Source organism: Elgaria multicarinata, chromosome 11 (genome assembly GCF_023053635.1).
Source record: "Elgaria multicarinata webbii isolate HBS135686 ecotype San Diego chromosome 11, rElgMul1.1.pri, whole genome shotgun sequence".
Lineage (NCBI taxonomy): Eukaryota > Metazoa > Chordata > Lepidosauria > Squamata > Anguidae > Elgaria > Elgaria multicarinata.
The window spans coordinates 42,523,065-42,543,983 of record NC_086181.1 but is presented as its reverse complement, the minus strand read 5'-3'; the positions used below and the strand labels follow the sequence as shown (position 1 = coordinate 42,543,983).

At 43.1% G+C, this 20,919-nt stretch overlaps 1 protein-coding gene and 1 pseudogene across 1 annotated transcript; one reads left to right on the top strand and one right to left on the bottom strand.

Moving 5' to 3' along the window:
- The first annotated feature begins 721 nt into the window (after positions 1-721).
- On the top strand, positions 722-11,339 carry LOC134405967 (vomeronasal type-2 receptor 26-like). The gene is made up of 4 exons (XM_063137200.1): positions 722-1,522; positions 3,221-3,442; positions 4,509-4,635; positions 10,438-11,339. Exons 1-4 carry the CDS (start codon positions 722-724, stop codon positions 11,337-11,339), a joined length of 2,052 nt encoding a protein of 683 aa, XP_062993270.1.
- A 659-nt stretch (positions 11,340-11,998) lies between these two features.
- Positions 11,999-20,629, bottom strand: LOC134405966 (Ig heavy chain V region MOPC 315-like; annotated as a pseudogene).
- Between the last annotated feature and the right edge of the window lie 290 nt (positions 20,630-20,919).

The window sequence follows — 20,919 nt, the reverse complement described above, 5'->3', positions numbered from 1 at the left end:
TACCAGCATGCCTTGGCCTTGGTGTTCGCAATAAATAAAGTCAACAAGGATCTCAAAATCTTGGCAAATATCACACTTGGTTTCCACATCTATGACAGCTACTACGATGAGAGGATGATATATCGTACAACTCTAGACCTGCTTTTTAAATCACAGACCTTTGTCCCCAACTATGCATGTGGCACCCAGAAAAATCTAATGGCTATTATCGGGGGAGTTGCTTCTGATATCTCCTTCCACATGGCGGACATCTTAAGTCTCTACAAGATTCCACAGGTAAGATTTTTTCATGGGGGAGTAGAAATTCATGAATCATAAATATAGCTCACTCTCTCTTGATATTCTGGGAATGAGTACATGGTTTACTAAGAAGGAGAGATCTGACTGAGTGGAAAACAAGCCAAATGGATAACAGGTTCAGAGTGTCAGAAGATCAGAAAACTCAGGGTAGACTCAGGGATATCTAGGAAATTATTGCCCATAACTGATCCCCAGAGACTGCAACCACATTTCAAATGTTAGGTCTTGACATTTAGTACACTACTTTTAACTGATGGTGGATGTTACCTCACCAAATTTTAAAAAGGAACTCACACAAATATACAGTCATACATTCATTCTTAATTTATCTCTATAATATGTGTACATTTCCTTTCAGCTTACATATGGCTCATTTGCCCCTGAAGAGAATGTGGTAAAACAGTTCCCTTCCTTTTATCGCATGGTCACAAATGAAAACCTTCAATATATGGGGATTATTTGGTTACTTCGTCATTTTGGATGGACCTGGGTTGGGCTCCTGGTTGTGGATGATGGCAGTGGAGATCATTTCTTGCAGGTCATGGAATCACTGCTTTCGAAGAACCAAATTTGTTCAGCTTTCATAGAAAGAATCCCAAACCAAGGCCATTTTCATGCCATTGATGAACTTAGCATTAAGGCCCAACGTATTTATCTGCCTTTCATGGATGAGAAAGCTAGAACATGTGTTGTCTATGGAGAAACTATAACCGTTATATGGCTTATCGCTTTAATTATTATAGCAGATCCTGAATATAGGGAAAACACATCTGTTGGAAAGGTATGGGTCATGACAGCCCAGATTGATTTTGCAGTAACTGGTATGATACGGGGTTGGGATTTTGAAATATTTGAGGGAACAATTTTCTTTGCTGTTCATTCAAATGAACCTCCAGAGTTCCAGGCATATCTTCAGAATTTGAGATTTTACAGTATACAAGGAGATGGTTTTGTCAAGGACTTCTGGGAACAGGCATTCAACTGTTCATTTCCAAATCCTAAGATTCCAGTGAAAGTTGATAACTCATGTACTGGGGAGGAGAAGCTGGATGCTCTTCCTGGAGCTGTTTTTGAAATGCGCATGACTGGCCACAGTTACAGTATCTATAATGCCGTCTATGCTGTGGCACATGCTTTACAGACCATGTATTCATCTAGATCCAAACACAGAGCAATAATGAAGGGCAAGAGATTTGAACTTCAAGATCTCCAGCCCTGGCAGGTAATGTCTTCATAATTAAATGGTTTTCTTTTCATGGATATTTCTTGTAGAAGTTGCCACAACACCCAACTTTCTCCTGTAAAAATAAGTGAATCCAAGCTCTATTCCAACAAGATGAAAGTACTGTTGGCCAGTTGGGTTGCTGAGTGGTCTGTCCAGGGAGGTGCTAATCAACATGTTTTGCCCAGGGGTTCATTCCCTCTAAAGGACACAGCTTCACATTTTGGGGGTGTTCACTGTTTCTGCTCTGTTACTAGAAGTTTAAGCAGCATCAGTGATAGCAGGCGATAGCGTGCTTTCACTTCAGTTCGCCAGAAACTGGTGTACATAGTCATATCACTTCTGATAGTCGAGGTAACGTATTGCCATCATGATGATTTGCACTCATGTCCTGCTTGTGAGTTTCCTGTGGGCAGCTGGTTGCTGAATTTGATGGCCCCTTGGTCTGATCCAGCACGGCCCTTCTTATGTTCTTAGCCTTTGATAGACTTATACTCATTGACTTCGTCTAATCTCTTTCCATCTAGGGGTTAAGTCCTACGTATGTCTAGACAGAAAAAAAGGCCTACAACTCTCAGCATTCAATTTCCCCCACTTATTAACATGCATCGGATTGCACTCAAAGAGTACAATATTAGGCAGTTCCCCCCAGGGAAGTTCACTTGATTAATTTTGTTTAGCCTGAAGGTGAAGACCTTTTAACCCCTTCATGTTTTTAATTTCTAATATATATATTCTCTGTTGCTGTGATCATTTAAGTGCTTCAATTTTATGAAGCACTTAAAACCATGTATAAAGCAGTGCTTTATACTTTGACCATGTATAAAGCCCTGCATTGCTTGGGACCTGGATACCTGAGCACTCGCCTCTCTCCTGTGTCTCACCATTGGCAGACTCGCTCTCAGGAGCAGGGTGCCCCGATGGTCCCCTGCTACAAATTGGAATGTGCGGGGGCCAGGGCTTTTTCAGTGGCTGCCCCCCCGGTTATGGAATAATGTGCCCCTGGAGATTAGACAGGCTCCCACTCTCAATGGCTTCAAACGCCTTTGTAAGGAGTTTTTATTTTCATAAGAGTTTGGGGAGGGGGTGGTTTAAATTGGGGTTGAGGGCTTTTAATGGTTTGAGGGTGAGGGTTTTAATGGAATTGTTTTAATGTGGGTTGAGGGTTTTAATGGAATTGTTTTATAGGTTATTGTAAAGCACCTCGATGCCAGAAATGGTGAGGCGGTGCTATAAAAATTATTTAAATAAATAAATAATAAATAAATGTTCTCTGCTATTGACTGATAAGTCTAACTTTAAGAAATGTTGCTTGAGTTTCCTCATGCCGTTTCCCATTTATGTCAGGTCATTTAGACTCTGTGGCTGAGGAGAGGTTATTGATTTTATGTGAGCCACTTGAAGGGTGTGGGGTAAAAATACTTTTAAAAATAATTTAAAATAAAGTACAATATGATCCGATGTAAATTGCCTTGGAAATACTTTAACTGAAGGATATTATTTTTAAAAAACGTATGAAAACAAATTAATTTAATTATGCATCAAACATTAAAATAACACGGTAAGTAATGCATTCTCATGCTGTGTGTTTGCCAGCTGAACTTGGATAAAACTGGATTAGCAGGGAACTGTATGTTTATATTTAGGCATGGAGTCTCAAAAATAGAGAGTTGCCCCTTCCTTTTCCCTTTCAACTAGCTCCACCCATTTCTTCAAGGCATTTCATTTAACAACTCAGCTGGAGAAACAGTGTCCTTTAATGAAAACAGAGAAATGGCAGCTGGATTTGATATAACGAACATGGTTATGTTTCCAAACAAATCTTTCCAAAAAGTGAAAATTGGACGGTTGGATGCAAGTGAAGGACAAGGATTCTTCATTGCTGATTATATGATGGTGTGGAACAGGCGTTTTAACCAGGTGTGGATAATAAATTAAACTCGTCATGGCAGTGGGGTGGTGGGTGGGGGCAGGTTAGGCTCTGAAATTATTCCTGCACCAAGTTGGTGTCATATTTAAAACAAGGCCTCTTCAGAGAACACACTAAGGCCTTAGCTAGACCTAAGGTTTATTGTCCCGGGGTCATCCCTGCATGCCCCCAGGATATCCTGTGTGTCATTTACATGAACAGGGATGACCCCAGGACGATCCCGGGATAAACCTTAGGTCTAGCTAAGGCCTAAGCCATGGTTGGGCCACTAACCCATTTGCAGCAAATGGTTAGTGAGGGTTTTTAAACCATGGTTATATAGCCACCATATTTAGGAATAGTTCGTATGGCCATAATCTTTAGCTCAAAATGCTTAACCACCCTGGCTTAGCACGTGCCAATTATCTGCATTCTTCCACATCATTTGAAAACAATTAGATGTGTTTTTTTGAGAACTGGAAAATAGTTATTTATTTATTTATTTATTTATTACATTTCTACACCGCCCAATAGCCAGAGCTCTCTGGGCAGTTGACAAAAATGTTTACTAGGTCTGGTTAAAGTTTCTTAGGACTCTGAAGAAGCCAGATAACTTGGAACTGCTATGAACTGGATTATGTGCTTTTAGTTCGCCATTCCATTTTCTATGGAATGAAGCACTCAGCTGAATAGAACAATTCTATTTATCTGAATTCGCCTCAGACAAGCAATTGACTCCAAAAACGATACAAACAAAATTATATATTGTTTTAACTTGGATCATGGTTTAATTTTTTAACTGTGTATATTTATTGTTTTATACTGTATGTTTTTATCTGTACGACACTCTGAGATCTTAATGATATAGGGAGGGATATAAATGTTTTAAATAAATAAATAAATAAATAAATAAATAAATAAATAATACCTGGTATGCTCAGGAAAATACTGGTAAAATTCTGAATGCACCAGGTCCTCCATCCATAACTCTCAAATTATCACCTGTTCTTTTTTCCTAAATCCACTGACTTAAAAACAAACAAACAACAACACAAATCTTTCCCTGCTCATGGACAGGTGTGTCCCCTCTCTGTGTGTACTGCTTCCTGCCAGGCTGGAAAACAGAAAAAAAGTAAGGAAGGGGAAAAATTCTGCTGCTATGATTGCATTACATGCCCAGAAGGGAAGATTTCATACCAAAAGGGTAGGTGACATGATGCACGATATATCCCAGCATATAACATTTATACAGTTGATAATTTAGGATGTATTAATTTATTTTGATTTTCATGTATCCTTTTAGCCAGGCAGTGGTCTGTATCACCCTAATGAGGATTTCAGGGAAGCAGATCTGTAGAAATGCAATAATGTCAGTATGTATAGATGTATTGTTTTTACTAGGGATGTGCTCCGCTCCGATTAGGAGCGTAGAAGCAGTAGCGGATTGGCCTGCTCCGCCTTACCCAGAGGCGGAGTAGGAGCGGACCGCGGACCCCCTAGAAGCAAGGCGAAGAGAAGCGACCATTTTTCGGAGCTCCGAGTTCAGTCGGAGCGCTCCGGTCGCCATCTTGAAAACATTTCGCCATAGGATTGCATTGCGGCAAATAATCGCGCATAACTACGTTGTTTTTGAAGCTATCGTTCTGGAAATTCTTGTGCACAGAGAGTCGTGGATGGGGGTCATTTTGAGACCACTCTCACCTCTCTGCGTGCTGTGGTTCACGTGCAATATTTTTTTAAAAATCGGGTCAACCGCGCGGCTCAAACTGCGTTTCGGCTTTTCGCCCATAGGATTGCATTGAGGGAAAGAATCGGGGATAACTGGGGGGGGGTTTAAGCTATCGTTCTGAAAATTCTTGTGCACAGAGAGTCGTGGATGGGGGTCATTTTGAGACCACTCTCAACTTTCTGCGTGCTGTGGTTCACGTGCAATATTTTTTTAAAAATCGGGGTTTGGGTTTTTTTTATTTATTTATTTATTTTTTTGGAAGCGATGACAGGCACATTCAACTCCCAATCCTGATGAGAATTGATCTCCTCAGAAAGCATCCTCCTCCAATCCCAGCGTTGGAGGGGGGACTAAGGCAGACCCACCCTGAGAACTTTCTGTTTTGTGTCTCTTTGTGGGTTGGCGTTCGTGGAGGGAACACTTACTTAGCTAGTGCTCCTGCTTTGGAGATAGATTAATTTAATATAGGTTTAGTTTGGCGCGTGTGTGTGTTTGTTTGCTTCTTTCTGACTTGTAGCTTAGTTTGCCCTGTGTTTTCCCCTTACTTTGATTTAATATAAACTTTATTTTTGAATTTTGGAGTGTGTGGTTGGGTTGGTTGCCCCCCCCTTCCCTGTATTAAAGCCTGACTGTTCTGCTTTTGTGAAAGCTTTCTTTTGAAAGCATACACACACTTTTTGTCCCATTTCCCTACATTTATATTCTTAAACATATTTTATTATATTCTTTCACATAGTCCATTAGTATATATTCTCATACATATTATATTAGTATTCATATTTTGTTCTTCTTATAGTAGTGGTTGGTTCTTTTTCCCCCTCCCCTCTCTTAAATCCTGATTGTGTTTCCTTCTATCTTCTATATACCAAATATACCAAAAAAATTGGATTCTCTTTTTCTTCTCTGTGTAACTTCGACGGAGTGGGCTGCTTTTGTCAAGTTCAACAGGCAGCCACAGATTGAGCATTTTGGGGAAAGCATACGCACACCATTTCCCTATTCTTAAACATATTATTATTATATTCTTTGACATAGTCTTAGTAGTCTATTAGTATACATTCTCATACATATTAGTAGTAGTATTCATATTTTGTTCTTCTTATAGTAGTGGTTGTCCCATTTCTTGTCCCATTTCCCTACATTTATTAGTAATATTCTAAAACATATTATTATATTCTTGTAGATATTCTTAGTAGTATATATATATATATATATATATATATATATTAGTATATTCTCATACATATTAGTAGTAGTATATTTTATTGTTCTTGTCCCATTTCCCTACATTTAAACATATTATATTCTTCTTATACATATTCTTAGTAGTACCTTATACATAGTATTAGTAGTATTAATATTTTGTTAGTCATCATGAAAAGAGGAAGCAGGCGTGCTGAAAGCAGCAAGGCTCAGTCTGCCAGCAGTAAGCAGGCTTCCTCTCCTCCTGTGAAACTCAAACGGGCAACTCCTTGGCTGACTGCTCCAAAACAGAAGCAGGACAAGCAGCAGGCAGAGCCACTCTCTTCTGCAACTTGTGCCCGGCGTTCTCTTTTTGAGGGTGGGAATGGGAAAAGTGCCCGTTTGCAAGAGGCACGTGGCAGCAGTGCCATTAGAGGAGGAGGAGTATCCCCAACTCCTTCATTCTCCTTTCAGCCCACGAGCCCGCTGATGGACCTAGACGAGGTCCTCAGCACAGTGGAGGGGGGGGAGGAGGAGGAGGCGGTGGGCCTCCAGGATGTGGGGGCTGAGGAGGAGCAGCAGCAGGCCGAGGCTCTCTCCCCAGTCTCATCCCACACCCCTGTTTCTGTGGCAACACCAGAGAGCTCAGGCGGGCAATTGGTGGTGTCACCACGGAAACGAAAGACAAGCATCGTGTGGGACCACTTTGAGTTGGGAGCGGATCCCAGCTTTGCTGTCTGTCGCCACTGCAAACTCAGCCTAAGCAGGGGTTCATCGACAGGGCATTATGGAACCAGCAGCATGAAGATGCATCTTCATAGGCAGCACCAGGCGATCTTGCTGGGGAAAGAGGCGGGCAAGGCGACTGGTTCCAGGGGAAAGCCGAAGGCTGCTGCTGGCACTGCCACTCTAAGCTCTCCATCTCCCATCCCCACAAGGGTTAGGCAGGCAACCCTGCAGGACATGGGGTGGGGGAAGTATTGACCCACAAGATGGCGTTTTCCAATGCCCACCCAGGGTGCTACTGTGTTGGGGCATCTGCCGGGACTGACTCCTCCCCAATACTAGATCTATGACATGTCACTCTGCCTGCCCCTCTGCTAGCCTGTCCTCCTCGGTGACCGACTCGCTGGGATGGTTTGCGTTTGCAATGCGTGACTAACTGCAATGCTGGCTTAGAAACCAGCCATCACTTCCTTGTGCCCCCAGAAATGCCCGCAGCCTGCCTGCCTGCCTGCCCGCCTCCCCCGGGGTGCTGCTGTGGTGGGGCATCTGCCAGGACTGACTCCTCGCCTACTCTGCCTGCCTCTCTGCCCGCCTGGTGCCTGGTTTGCTCCCAATCGTCCTCCTCTGTGCCCCTCAAGGCGTAACTGCTGGCTTAGAAAGAAACAACCAGCCATCTTTGCCTCACTTTGCGCCCACTTATGGGTTGGTTTGCTATGCGTTAGTGCTCAAGCCATCCTTGCGGCACTACAATGCATGCTGCCTGCCTGCTTTCCCTCCCTTCTCCCCTTCCCGCCTTGCAGCGATGGTGTATGTGTCTTGCTTTGACTAAGGGGAGAAGTCCTTCCTGCGCTCACTTAGACTTTATCAAATTCAATAATCCCTTTTTCAAATGTGCCAGAAGATTTAGGGTTATCTCGTGGCATGTTGGGATTGCCTTGGAACTGGCCCCATTGAGCTGTCTGCAATTGCAACTTTAAATCCCTGACATACTGGAGTGTTCAAATTTCAAAAGTTCCCCTAACATCAGGGGATGATGGGATTGCCTTGAAACTTGGTGTCCATGGGGACACATGGGTAAGCTGTCATGGGACCAAAGGATAGGTTTCTAACGTGCAAATTGACGTAGTTGTAGAATGGGACTTGATTTGGGGTGAGTTAAAAAGTTTAAGCCGCGCCAAAAATCAGGGGATGATGGGATTTGCTTGCAACTTGGCGTGCATGTGGACACATGGATAAGCTCTCATGGTGCTGAGTTTGAGGTTTCTAACATGCAAATTGACGGAGCTATCCCAAGGGGTGTGAATGGGGTGCCCGATTTTCATAAATTCCCCAAAAATCAGGGGATGATGGGATTGCCTTGAAACTTGGCGTGCATGTGGACACGTGGATAAGCTATCATGGTGCTGAGTTTGAGGTTTCTAACGTGCAAATTGACGTAGTTGTAGAATGGGACAATTTGGGGTGAGTTAAGCCATGCCAAAAATCAGGGGATGATGGGATTTGCTTGCAACTTGGCGTGCATGTGGACACATGGATAAGCTCTCATGGTGCCGAGTTTGAGGTTTCTAACATGCAAATTGACGGAGCTATCCCAAGGGGTGTGAATGGGGTGCCCGATTTTCATAAATTCCCCAAAAATCAGGGGATGATGGGATTGCCTTGAAACTTGGCGTGCATGTGGACACGTGGATAAGCTATCATGGTGCTGAGTTTGAGGTTTCTAACGTGCAAATTGACGGAGCTATCTAAAGGGGTGTGAATTAGGGTTATGGGAGGTGCGTTAGAGGGTAGAGCCGCGCCAAAAATCAGGGGATGATGGGATTTGCTTGCAACTTGGCGTGCATGTGGACACATGGATAAGCTGCCCTGGTGCCGAGTTTGAGGTTTCTAACATGCAAATTGACGGAGCTATCCCAAGGGGTGTGAATGGGGTGCCCGATTTTCAAAAATTCGCCAAAAATCAGGGGATGATGGGATTGCCTTGAAACTTGGCGTGTGTGTGTATACGCCCATGAGGTGTCATGGTGCCAAACGTGAGGTTTCTAACTTCAACGGAAAAAAAGTTGTTTACTTTTTTAGCTTTCAATGCAACCCTATGGGGGGGCAAAAACGGAGCTCCGGATCCGGATCCGGAGCTCCGAGCGGAGCGGAGCGGAAGTGGGCGGAGCGGGGGCGGGGCGGAGCGACCCGCTCCGAAAAATGGCGGATCTGCAAGTGAAGCGGAGCGGGGGGTCCGTGCACACCCCTAGTTTTTACCTGTTGACAGAATTGGGAAATGAGAGATTCCAAAAGGTGCCATAATTATCTCAGTCCTGGTTCACATGTACTGCAAAGCCATGGTGTGGTTTGTTGAAATTTGGCTTGCCATTGTGCCTGAATCCATCCCTATACATAAAACATGGTTTGATAATCAAATATAAAGCACTAACAGAAACCATGGTTATTGTTGCTTTAAGAAGTCTGACCCTGTCCAATAGTGATGACTTATGTGGCAGTTATGCGAACTCGAAGGGAAAGTGACCACATCATACTTGAGTTCTTAATTTTAAAGGAAGCAAAAGCTGAGTGTAGCCAAACATGTACTCTGGATTTTAGGAAAGTTGACTTTAATAAACTCAGAACTTCCATGGCAAGTGGCCATAATGAGAAAAGGAGTCTAGGATGGGTGTTGTTGTTTTTAAAAAGAAAATTTTAAAGGCACAATTACAAACAATTCCAAGAAGGAAAAGAAAGATCGAAAACAACAGGGGGGGGGATCTACACTACTGCTTTAAAGCACTTTAAAGCACTTTATAACAGTTTTGACAACTGTTGGGGCCCAGGACACACTCCATATACTGTTTTCAAAATGTTTTCAAAGAGCTTTAAAAGCAGTAGTGTAGATCCCACCCTGGTCATCCCCACAGAAGAAACCAATGTGGCTCCACAAAAAGCTTAGAGATAACCTAAAAAAAAAGGGGGGGGATGACACACATATAGGAAGTGGAAGGAAGGCCAGGCTACAAATGTAGAGTACAGATAGATAGCGCAAGTGTAGGAATGGCAAAGCAAAGGTTCATGAATGTTCTTCTATCTGTGAAAGGTGATGTAAAAAAATGTAAATAATATGCTTTATGATTTTAAACGAGTTTCAAATGTGTTTAGAAGATAAACATTGAATCCAACTAATACAATTACTGCTATAATGAGTAACAGGAATAAACTACACCACAGTTTATAGTGCCTTTAACAAGGTCAAATCCACAAAGGGAACTCAGGAGGTAACAGTCAACATGACCCAATCCCAACCTGAAAGGCAGAAATGGCATTGCCCCTGATGAAGATGTACACTTCAAGTGAAATGAAACCTTTTCCCTTTTTCCCACCCAGATACGGATGACTGCTTCAAATGTGGAGATGATCGATATCCAAACAAGAACCATGATCAATGTATTTCAAAAACTATAATTTTTCTGTCCTATGTAGAAGCTTTAGGGATTGCTTTAGCCTCAGTTGCTATTTTTTTTGCCCTCAGCACAGCATTGGTGCTGGGAATTTTTATTAAGCACAAAGATACTCCCATAGTCAAAGCCAACAACCGGGACCTCACCTATATTCTCCTCATCTCCCTCCTGCTCTGCTTCCTCTCTTCCTTGCTATTCCTTGGACAACCGGGGAAAGTGACCTGCCTTCTACGACAACCAACTTTTGGCATCATCTTCTCGGTGGCTGTTTCTTCTGTGATGGCTAAGACCATCACAGTGGTTGTGGCTTTCATGGCCACCCATCCTGGGTCCAGCATGAGGAAGTGGGTGGGAAAAAGACTGTCCAACTCCATTGTTGTATCATGCACTCTTATCCAAACAGGTATTTGTTGTGTGTGGCTGGCAACCTCTTCCCCATTCCCAGATTTTGACATGCATTCAGTGACTGTAGAGGCCATCGCTGAATGCAACGAAGGGTCTGTCATCATGTTTTATTTTGTTCTGGGCTATATGGGACTTCTGGCCATCATCAGCTTCTCCGTGGCTTTCCTTGCTAGGAAGTTGCCAGATAGTTTTAATGAAGCCAAGTTCATCACCTTCAGCATGCTGGTGTTTTGCAGCGTTTGGTTGTCTTTTGTTCCCACCTACCTGAGCACCAAGGGGAAATACATGGTAGCTGTGGAGATCTTCTCTATCTTAGCCTCAAGTGCTGGGATACTAGGATGTATCTTTCCCCCCAAATGCTATATTATTCTGATGAGGCCTGACTTGAACAACAAAGAGCAGCTAACAAGGAGGAAAAACTAGAGAAATCTATAAATATTTATTTATTACATTTTTATACCGCCCAATAGCCAAAGCTCTCTGGGCGGTTCACAAATTTGTCTTCTGGAAAGGAGTGAGTTGACCCATTCTAGTAGCCATATCAGGACAGGATTCCTGACAATCCAGTCCACTGATTTGTTTTGGTTTGTGAACAGCCCAAAGGGCTATTGGAAGGTATAGAAATTAGTAAAATAAATAAATAAATTTAAAATGTGCAAATGAGTGACCACACTGCGGAGGGCTGGGATATCTTTTTGATCTTCCCAGAGTGCAAGACATGGGATGGTGGGCTCAAGTTCCAGGAAGCCAGATTCTTGCTGGAAATCAGGAAAAAATTCCTGACTGTTAGAGCAGTATGACAATGGAAGCAATGACCTTGGGAGGTAGTGGGCTCTTCCACATGAGAGGCATTTAAGAGGCAGCTGGACAGCCATCACATATGCTTTAAGGTGGATTCCTGCACTAAGCAGGGGGTTGGACTCAATGGCTTTTTAGGCCCCTTCCAACTCTAGTATTCTATGATTCTTAAAAGAATTAGAATAAAATGGTACATTCCTGTTTAATTGATACTATGCTGTGCTTTGGAGGGAGAGCTCACAGATCAACTAGTTGTTCATTTAAAATATATTTACTTCCTCTTTTCATGTGTCATTGTGTCCTCTAGCACAGTAATATGTGGCTGTATCTGTAGCTGTCAGAGAGCTCAGCTGGAGATAATATTCACTGTTGTAAGCATCATCAGAGACAGAGATCCTGTTCTGGAAGGCTGAGCCATAATTGGCCTAACAGAGGGAACCACTGTAGTATCTCCACTACCTATTCCAGCTCTTTATTTGGTGGCTGGCAGATCCAGCTCCACTAATAACCAGCACAGAAACCAGTGACATTGCAGGTCAGCCATACAGATTCACTGGGTTTTGATGTTTCTGCACAGGACAACCAAATTCTCTAGGGAAACCCTGTTTGAAAGAAAACCCAGTGTATTATATGTTCAGTGAATTTTGCAAACTTAAATTCCACTCCAATAATAAACAAAAGTTGACCGTATTTGTTGGTCCTCACCCAGGAACTTATTGTTTGTTGCATAAAAGGGAAAAACACATTTTAACTTAAGTCTTGAACTTGTTATTCCCTGGGATTATGAAAAGGAGCCCTAGCTGTCAAAAGAACCAAGCACCTCCTTCACGTTCTACCTACATACACACTCTGCTCACTACGATATTTTCCCTGCAGGATAAAGAAATTCCCAAGACAAGGAGGAATCTGGATTCCATTGTGTTCTCGAGAATGAGCTCTAAAATTCAAGAAGTTTCTATTTAAAGAGGGAAGCAGTACAGAGGCCAACAGTCATATTAAGGGCATGCTTGATCTTCAGACATTAAAAAAAAGAGATGTGAAAACACAGGCTGTAGCGAGACCTAAGGTTTATCCCAGGATTGTCCTGGGGTCAAACCTGTTCATCTAATTGCCACAAAGGGCATCCAGCGCTCAGGCAGGGATGAACCTGGGATGATCCTGGGATAAACCTTAGGTCTAGCTATGGCCACAGTTCTAACTAGAGATGCATGGATTTTGTTAAATCCATTCCATCTGTGTTTCATGGATTGCCAAGCCTCTTTCATTCTATCATCCACTCATTGATGAAATCAGGGTTTTTTTTTGCTCATTTCCCCAAACTTCCATGCAAATGTGTAAATCTCCCCCCTCCACAATCACATTTTCACACTTTAGTCTGAGGGCAAATGCATTTTTTCAATTGGCAGCTTCTTCTTCTTCTTCTTCTTCTTCTTCTTCTTCTTCTTCTTCTTCTTCTTCTTCTTCTTCTTCTTCGAATCATAGAATAGCAGAGTTGGAAGGGGCCTACAAGGCCATCGAGTCCAACCCCCTGCTCAATGCAGGAATCCACCCTAAAGCATCCCTGACAGATGCTTGTCCAGCTGCCTCTTGAAGGCCTCTAGTGTGGGAGAGCCCACAAAAAACCAACCTTAGTTATGTATATGAGAAAGAGCTGAGCACTCTTCTCAACTTCAGACATGTTTGCCAGGGGTCAGGGTAAGAAGGGGTGTGAATGCAACAAAGATAAATGTGTTAACAAAGGTGTAGGCAACAATGGCAAGGAAGGGGGATTTCAAACTTGGTAGCAGGTCAAAGAGAAGGTGGTGAACACAAGGTCTGTCCGTACTTTCCTTTGGTTTGCCGGAGGTATTTCATGTAAGAAAATTCACTTTTTCCATCTGCATTTCAAAAAGTCAGAAATAAGGAGCTTTGAGTATATAATATGTTATAAGTAGCATTTGACAGTCCTCCTGAACTTGTAGAAGTTGAGGCAGAAATCTGTGGTATAAAGGCATGCAGTGGTCTGAGGCAAATGGCTACATTCTCTCTTAAGCACTGCTCTGCCATACGCAGATAACAACACAATGTTACAGGGTTACCTTACAAGGCAGCTTTATGAATTGCTAAGATAATGAATGCAAACTGGTCTAACTGGAAACAAAGCCCTATGAAGAGAGACTGAAACAACTGGGTGTGTTTAGCCTAGAGAAGAGAAGATTGAGGGGAGACATGACAGCACTCTTCAAATACTTGAAAGGTTGTCACACAGAGGAGGGCCAGGATCTCTCCTCGATCATCCCAGAGTGCAGGACAAGGAATAATGGGCTCAAGTTACAGGAAGCTGGACATCAGGAAAAACTTCCTGACTGTTAGAGCAGTACGACAATGGAACCAGTTCCCTAGGGAAGTTGTGGGCTCTCCCATACTAGAGGCCTTCAAGAGGGAGCTGGACAACCATCTGTCAGGGATGCTTTAGGGTAGTGTGACCATATGAAAAGGAGGACAGGGCTCCTGTATCTTTAACAGTTGCATAGAAAAGGGAATTTCAGCAGGTGTCATTTGTATGCATGTCACACCTGGTGAAATTTCCTCTTAATCACAGCAGTTAAAGCTGCAGGAGCTATACTAGAGTGACCAGATTTAAAAGAAGGCAGGGCACTTGCAGCTTTAACTGTGGTGATCAAGAAGAGATTCCCCATATATACAAATGACACCTGCTGAAATTTCCATTTCAATACAACTGTTAAAGATACAGGAGCCCTGTCCTCCTTTTCATATGATCACCCTACTTTAGGGTGGATTCCTGCATTGAGCAGGGGGTTGGACTCGATGGCCTGGTAGGCCCCTTCCAACTCTGCTATTCTATGATTCTATGATTCTATGAACCCAGCTGTATTCAAATGCTGTAGCTCACACCTCATACCAAAGACTAGGGATGTGCTCCGCTCCGATTAGGAGCGTAGAAGCAGTAGCGGATTGGCCTGCTCCGCCTTACCCAGAGGCGGAGTAGGAGCGGACCGCGGACCCCCTAGAAGCAAGGCGAAGAGAAGCGCCCATTTTTTGGAGCTCTGAGTTCAGGCGGAGCGCTCCGGTCGCCATCTTGAAAACATTTCGCCATAGGATTGCATTGCGGCAAATAATTGCGCATAACTACGTTGTTTTTGAAGCTATCATTCTGGAAATTCTTGTGCACAGAGAGTCGTGGATGGGGGTCATTTTGAGACCACTCTCAACTTTCTGCGTTGTCTGGGTCGCGGGCTATATTTTTGTGAAAATCGGGTCAACCGCGCGGCTCAAACTGCGTTTTCGGCTTTTCGCCCATAGGATTGCATTGAGGGAAAGAATCGGGGATAACTGGGGGGGGTTTAAGCTATCGTTCTGGAAATTCTTGTGCACAGAGAGTCGTGGATGGGGGTCATTTTGAGACCACTCTCAACTTTCTGCATCGTACGGGTCGCGGGCTATATTTTTGTGAAAATCGGGTCAACCGCGCGGCTCAAACTGCGTTTTCGGCTTTTCGCCCATAGGATTGCATTGAGGGAAAGAATCGGGGATAACTGGGGGGGGGGTTTAAGCTATCGTTCTGAAAATTCTTGTGCACAGAGAGTCGTGGATGGGGGTCATTTTGAGACCACTCTCAACTTTCTGCATCGTACGGGTCGCGCGCTAGACGTTTTAAAAAAATCGGCGGGAAAAATACCTTTTTCAAAGGGCTGAGGGGCAGAGTCAGCTCCCGGTCATGATGATCCCAAAGTTGGAGGAGGGCATAGGCAAAACAGGTAACTTGGGATTCTGGGAAACTTCTCTTTCTTCATCTGAACGGGCTTTTCCCCGTGTTTTTTAACACAGTAGCCCCACCAAATGCACAAACACAACCTGAAATCATATACTAAGCCAAGAATAAGAGATAGAAACACAGCACTGCTCCCCACCCTAACCTTGGGGAACAACTGAATCGATGTGGTGCAAGGGGATGAGCTCCCCTAGGGCATCTCATCGTGGACGTGCCCCCACTCTCTCCTGCACTGGAAGGCCATTAGAGCCTTCCAAAGAGAGTAAAACGGTGGAGCAATGCCTATCATGAGTTGAAGTGAATGGTCACTTTTCAGTGGTGGAGCAATGCCTGTTCTGAGTCGAAGTGAGCATTTTACTTCTTCTCAGAGCTGTGGCTGTCAGTGTCTTGAACTGGCAACTACTTCCCCCTCCCCCGGGCACGTCCCCCTATTGCTGGTAAAAGACAGATATAGCCTTTTAAAAAAAGTTCTTCTTGTTGTTTATTGAGCAACACTGCTGCTTTTAATTCCACCCCTCCTTTGTTTATTGATTGATTTATTCCATTTTATATGCATTACTGGCTTATCCTTGGCTCACTTCCTTATGCCCCCAGAAATGCCAGCTGCATGCCTGCCTGCCTTCCCTCCCTCCTCCCCTGCCCACCTCGCAGGGATGTTGTGTGTGGGGTGCCCGATTTTCAAAAATTCGCCAAAAATCAGGGGATGATTGGATTGCTTTGAAACTTGGCATGCGTGTGTATATCCCCATGAGGTGTCATGGTGCCAAACATGAGGTTTCTAACTTGAACAGAAAAAAAGTTGTATAATTTTTTAGCTTTCAATGCAAGCCTATGGGGGGGGGGGAAACGGAGCTCCGGATCCGGATCCGGAGCTCCGGGCGGAGCGGAGCGGAAGTGGGCGGAGCGGGGGCGGGGCGGAGCGGCCCGATCCGGAAAATGGCGGATCTGCAAGTGAAGCGGAGCGGGGGGTCTGTGCACACCCCTACCAAAGACTAGGGTCATATCTCCAGATTTCCTCTTGGCATATTAGTTAAACAACTGCTTTCAGGTTGTTCAAAAGTACTTGAATTGATGGGGCTTTCTCTCATGTAACTGGACAAAACTAAATCAACCTAATTTTCAGCAGCATTTCTCATTAACTCCCGTCTTCTAATTTATTTATCCAGTGCATTGTAGCCAAATCGAATTGGAAAGCTGATCAGAGCAAAGGAGGGTTTTTTCAAGGTTTCAGATCCACTTCCTCTCACTGTGTCTCTTGCACAGTAATAAACAGCCGTATCCTCTGCTTTCAAGTTGTTCATTTGCAGATTCAGTGTATTTGAGGGGTTGTTCCTGGAGATGGTGAAGCGCCCTTTCACTGAGCCAGCTTAGTGTATTGTGTCACCAGCCCAGAATGAAATAGCTGCAATCCATTCCAGTCCTTTCCCAGGAGGCTGTCGCACCCAGTGCATCCAATAACCACCAAAGGTGAACCCGGAGGCTTGACAGGAGAGTCGGAGGGACTCTCCAGGCCTTTTGACATCCCCTCCAGACTCTACCAGCTGGATCTTTGATTGGGCACCTGGAAAGAAAGACATTTTATAGAGACCAACTTCATATTCATTCTGAGAATGGAACTCTCCTTTTTATTTTAAAGTAGAAAAAAATACCTCCGAAGGCTGCTAAAAAGAAAACTAACGAAAGACAAAACATCATTTCTCTCCTGTTTCTTTGAGAGGGGTTAACTGGAATGTTGTTGGGCATACAGGACAATGTCTTCTGATGTAGCTGGGCCAGGAGAGAGGGTGTGACTGTTTTAAAGAGGAAGCTTTCCTTGTTTTTGCATACAGCTATACATAAAAGAACAACACAGCCCTTTGGTGACCTATCTCTCTTAATGTATGCCTAGTGAGCATGTTTTGGTTGATGGCCAGCAATTGGCTAAGATAGATAGATAGATAGATAGAGATAGATAGATAGGATGGGCAAGAATTATGGTAACAGATAAATTAATGTGCCAAAATGCATTTAGTTAAAATAAAATGCAGCATCTTAAGAATGAAATATATAATTATCTAATCTCCTCACTAGGATTTATGAACACCCACTAAGGAATAGCAGAAGGGGTCAAATCACTGCAAAACACCTAGATGAACCTGTATGGTTTAAGGTCAAAGCAGAGAGTTACTTGTCTCCTGTAATGTGTGAAAGAGGTAATAGTCTCCCTGCAAGGAAGAGTGGTATCTAAACATAAATAAATAAATAAAGTGTGTTCCATTACTAGAACCACGGTTTGGATGGCCGTGGCTAGAAAGAGAAGTATATTTCTTGCCTTTTCACTACGCATGTTTGTATTCATTTGATTTGATTTATACCCCACCTCTCTACCAAGAAAATGGAATCAAAGGTGTTGAACAAAAATAAGAACTAAACTTTGAAATGAATACTTTGTGAAAACAGATGCATTAGAACACAATAAAATCTATAAAGGAATAAATGCAGCACCCAACATGGCAAATCAACTTATAAGTCAAAAGCCTGTTTGAATGGAAATGGTTTGCCTACTGGCAGAAGGACAGATGAGGGGGAACTAACCTAGCCTCCTTTGCAGGGAGCTCAGAAGCCTGGGAGTAGTCACCAAGAAGGCTCTGTCTCATATCCCCAAGAAAAGTGGTACCAAGAGAAGGACCTCCCTGAATGATCTTAAGATCTGGGCAGGTTCATACAGTATATGAGGAGCTGGTCTTGTCCCAAACCTATGGGACTGTATAGGTCATAACAGCACTTTCTTCCTGGACCAGACCAGTAACCAATGAAACTAAGGCATCTGTGACCATGGACACTAAGGGCATCTGCAGTGTGGGAAATAGGAAAAAGCTAAGGGGTACCTATTCACACATGACGTTCTCCATAGATTATATTTTAAGAGTTTATATACCCCTTATCCAACTCACATTTTATATCAACTGTAGGATTAATCACTGTATGTTGATTCCAATTGCCTTGCCCCTAAAGATTAACTAGATTATGACACAAAGTTTAAGCTGGTTCTTTTACAATCATATTAAATGAAAATAATAAATAGATCATATTGTCCAATGCATGTTTTGAAATTACATCCTCAGTCATATTAGATAATAACTTCTAACAAGTAAATAATAAATCATTTTGTTATCCAAAATGCCTAAAATAAAATACATTTATAGAACAGTATAATAATGCATATTTGGTTTTATGTTTCAGAGTAACTGAAACCCAAACCACATAAGAAATGTTATATCTACTTCGGTTGAGAACGTTGAATAATACTCCCTCATGTTTTATGGGAAACTTCTTGTGGGAAGGACTCTTGGGGATTATATATATTTCAACCAAACAACTCAGGAAATTATATCAGCCTCACAGCTGAAACCACAAAAGAGACCACTTCCCTGACCATTTTATTTGATTCATTGGCGGTGGCACTTTGCGATCTTTGTATCATTGCTGCCCCCGCGTGAGAAACAGAAATGATGGAGGAGTATTGAGAGGCTTACTTTTATGAAGATGCAGCCTACTTCTGTCCAGGGTAAAGGCATGACATGGGCAAATCATATCATAACAGCTCTTGCATTTAGGAGCAGGTGACATGAGAGTTATTGATATAATGCTGATAGTAGAGTTGGAAGGGGCCTATAAGACCATTGAGTCCAACCCCCTGCTCAATGTAGGAATCCACCTTAAAGCATATATCACCTAGAAGCAAGCAAATACTGCATTGACTGGTACATCTTATTTCTCTGCTTCTTCTTTAGGATGTGAACGGGGACTCACTGAAGCAAGGGAAGGATCTACACTACTGCTTTATAAACAGCATTGACACCATTTTCAAACCATTTTCAAAGTGGTATATCCTATTTGGCATAGATCTGGCCAGGATCTACACTAGTGCTTTATAATGGTTTTGAAGTGCACTCACAACTCCATATACTGTTTTCAATGCTTTCAAAGTGTTATACTGTGCTTCGTGTAGATCTGGCCACAGTCAGGCCATAGCTAGACCTAAGGTTTATCCCTGGATCGTCCAGGGGTCAAACCTGTTCATCTAGGTGACACACAGGGGATCCAGTGCTCAAGCAGGGGCGAACCCTGGATGATCCCAGGATAAACCTTAGGTCTAGCTGTGGCCTCAGACTTCAGACATTGTGCAAGAAGCAGGGTAAGAATAAGAAGCAGGCTTGACTGAAAACTTTGGCCCTGATTTGTGAGCCTTGAGAGTGGCTGGAGGTGGGTGAAAATTGAAAGTGTTTGTGCAGGTGGGTAGGCATGGGAGAGCATCAATGACATTTTCAGGGGCAGGAATAGAGTTTTGCACTTCTCTCACATTATTAACTCAAGGTGGTTGAGAGGTGGGTTTCCCCCCTCCCTTGCTTAAAACTTTTCTTTAAATAACAACTTCAGAGCCCCTTTGAATGATGAAAGATTTTGTGCACTTTCTCAGCTTGGCTGAACTTCCTGGAATGCCCATGGGAGAAATGTAGCAAGAGAAACCCCTTGGTACCACTCAAAGACCTCATTTTGCAGGGGTTATTATCTCCCCTGTAATTATCAGAATCACGGCGATTGCCAGTTGTCAACAACGCTCCAGCAGTCTTCCAGAGTTAACTAGGGAAACAATCAATATGCAAGACCAAGATGGGCTATAAACCCTTACAAGTCTGCCATTCAGAGTGGGGGTGAGGGGGGCATGAGGCAGCCAGGACTCATTCAGTTTGAACATTGACTTTCCCCCTTTTCACTCTCTAGTTCTCTCTTTCAAACAATACATCATGTATGACATTCAGGGTATATGTATCTTACCTTGCTGATACTGAAGGTGATATTATTCCCTTGATGAATGATATTGGCCGAGTCTGCTAGTTTCACTAGGCTACTGCCAGTGATGAGTTTATAGACTGACACATAAGAATCTATCTAGGACAGAAATATTCCTTCTGAATTGGTGGTATCAGTAATGTTGCTGTTCCTCTTCAATTACATAGTGTGGGAAGTAGATACCAAGGAGTGTCATACATCAGATCCCCTCCCTGTTCCTCATGAGCGATACCAGCCAGGTAGCCTCCTCATTGGTGGGATTGCTTCTCAGATTCTGTGTTTTTTCCATACAGTATCCTTCAAGCTCCATCCTTCACTTGATCTGGGCTTTGATCATCCAATGTAAGGAATTTATTTTCTTTGTCCTTCTTCTGTTTTGTGAGTTTAGAAAACTACAAACGCAGGTATAGATCTCAAAGTATGTATAAATGGGTTGTGTCCATAGCACACTGCTTTCTCAGTCACTGATGTTCTCTGTGTATTGTGCACTTGGCTTTCTTTACAGCACACCTAGGCAGGATCTACACTACTGCTTTAAAACGGTTTATAATAGTTTTGAAAACTGTTGGGGCCCAGGACACACTCCCTATACAGTTTTCA

Bases quoted from the DNA above. Each gene is read 5' to 3' on its own strand.
- LOC134405967 (XM_063137200.1), top strand. From the start codon at position 722: ATGGTCACAAATGAAAACCTTCAATATATGGGGATTATTTGGTTACTT. The intron at 1,523-3,220 runs GTAATGTCTTCA...CCTTTCAACTAG, and splicing joins AAGATCTCCAGCCCTGGCAG to CTCCACCCATTTCTTCAAGG. The intron at 3,443-4,508 runs GTGTGGATAATA...GCTCATGGACAG, and splicing joins GGAACAGGCGTTTTAACCAG to GTGTGTCCCCTCTCTGTGTG.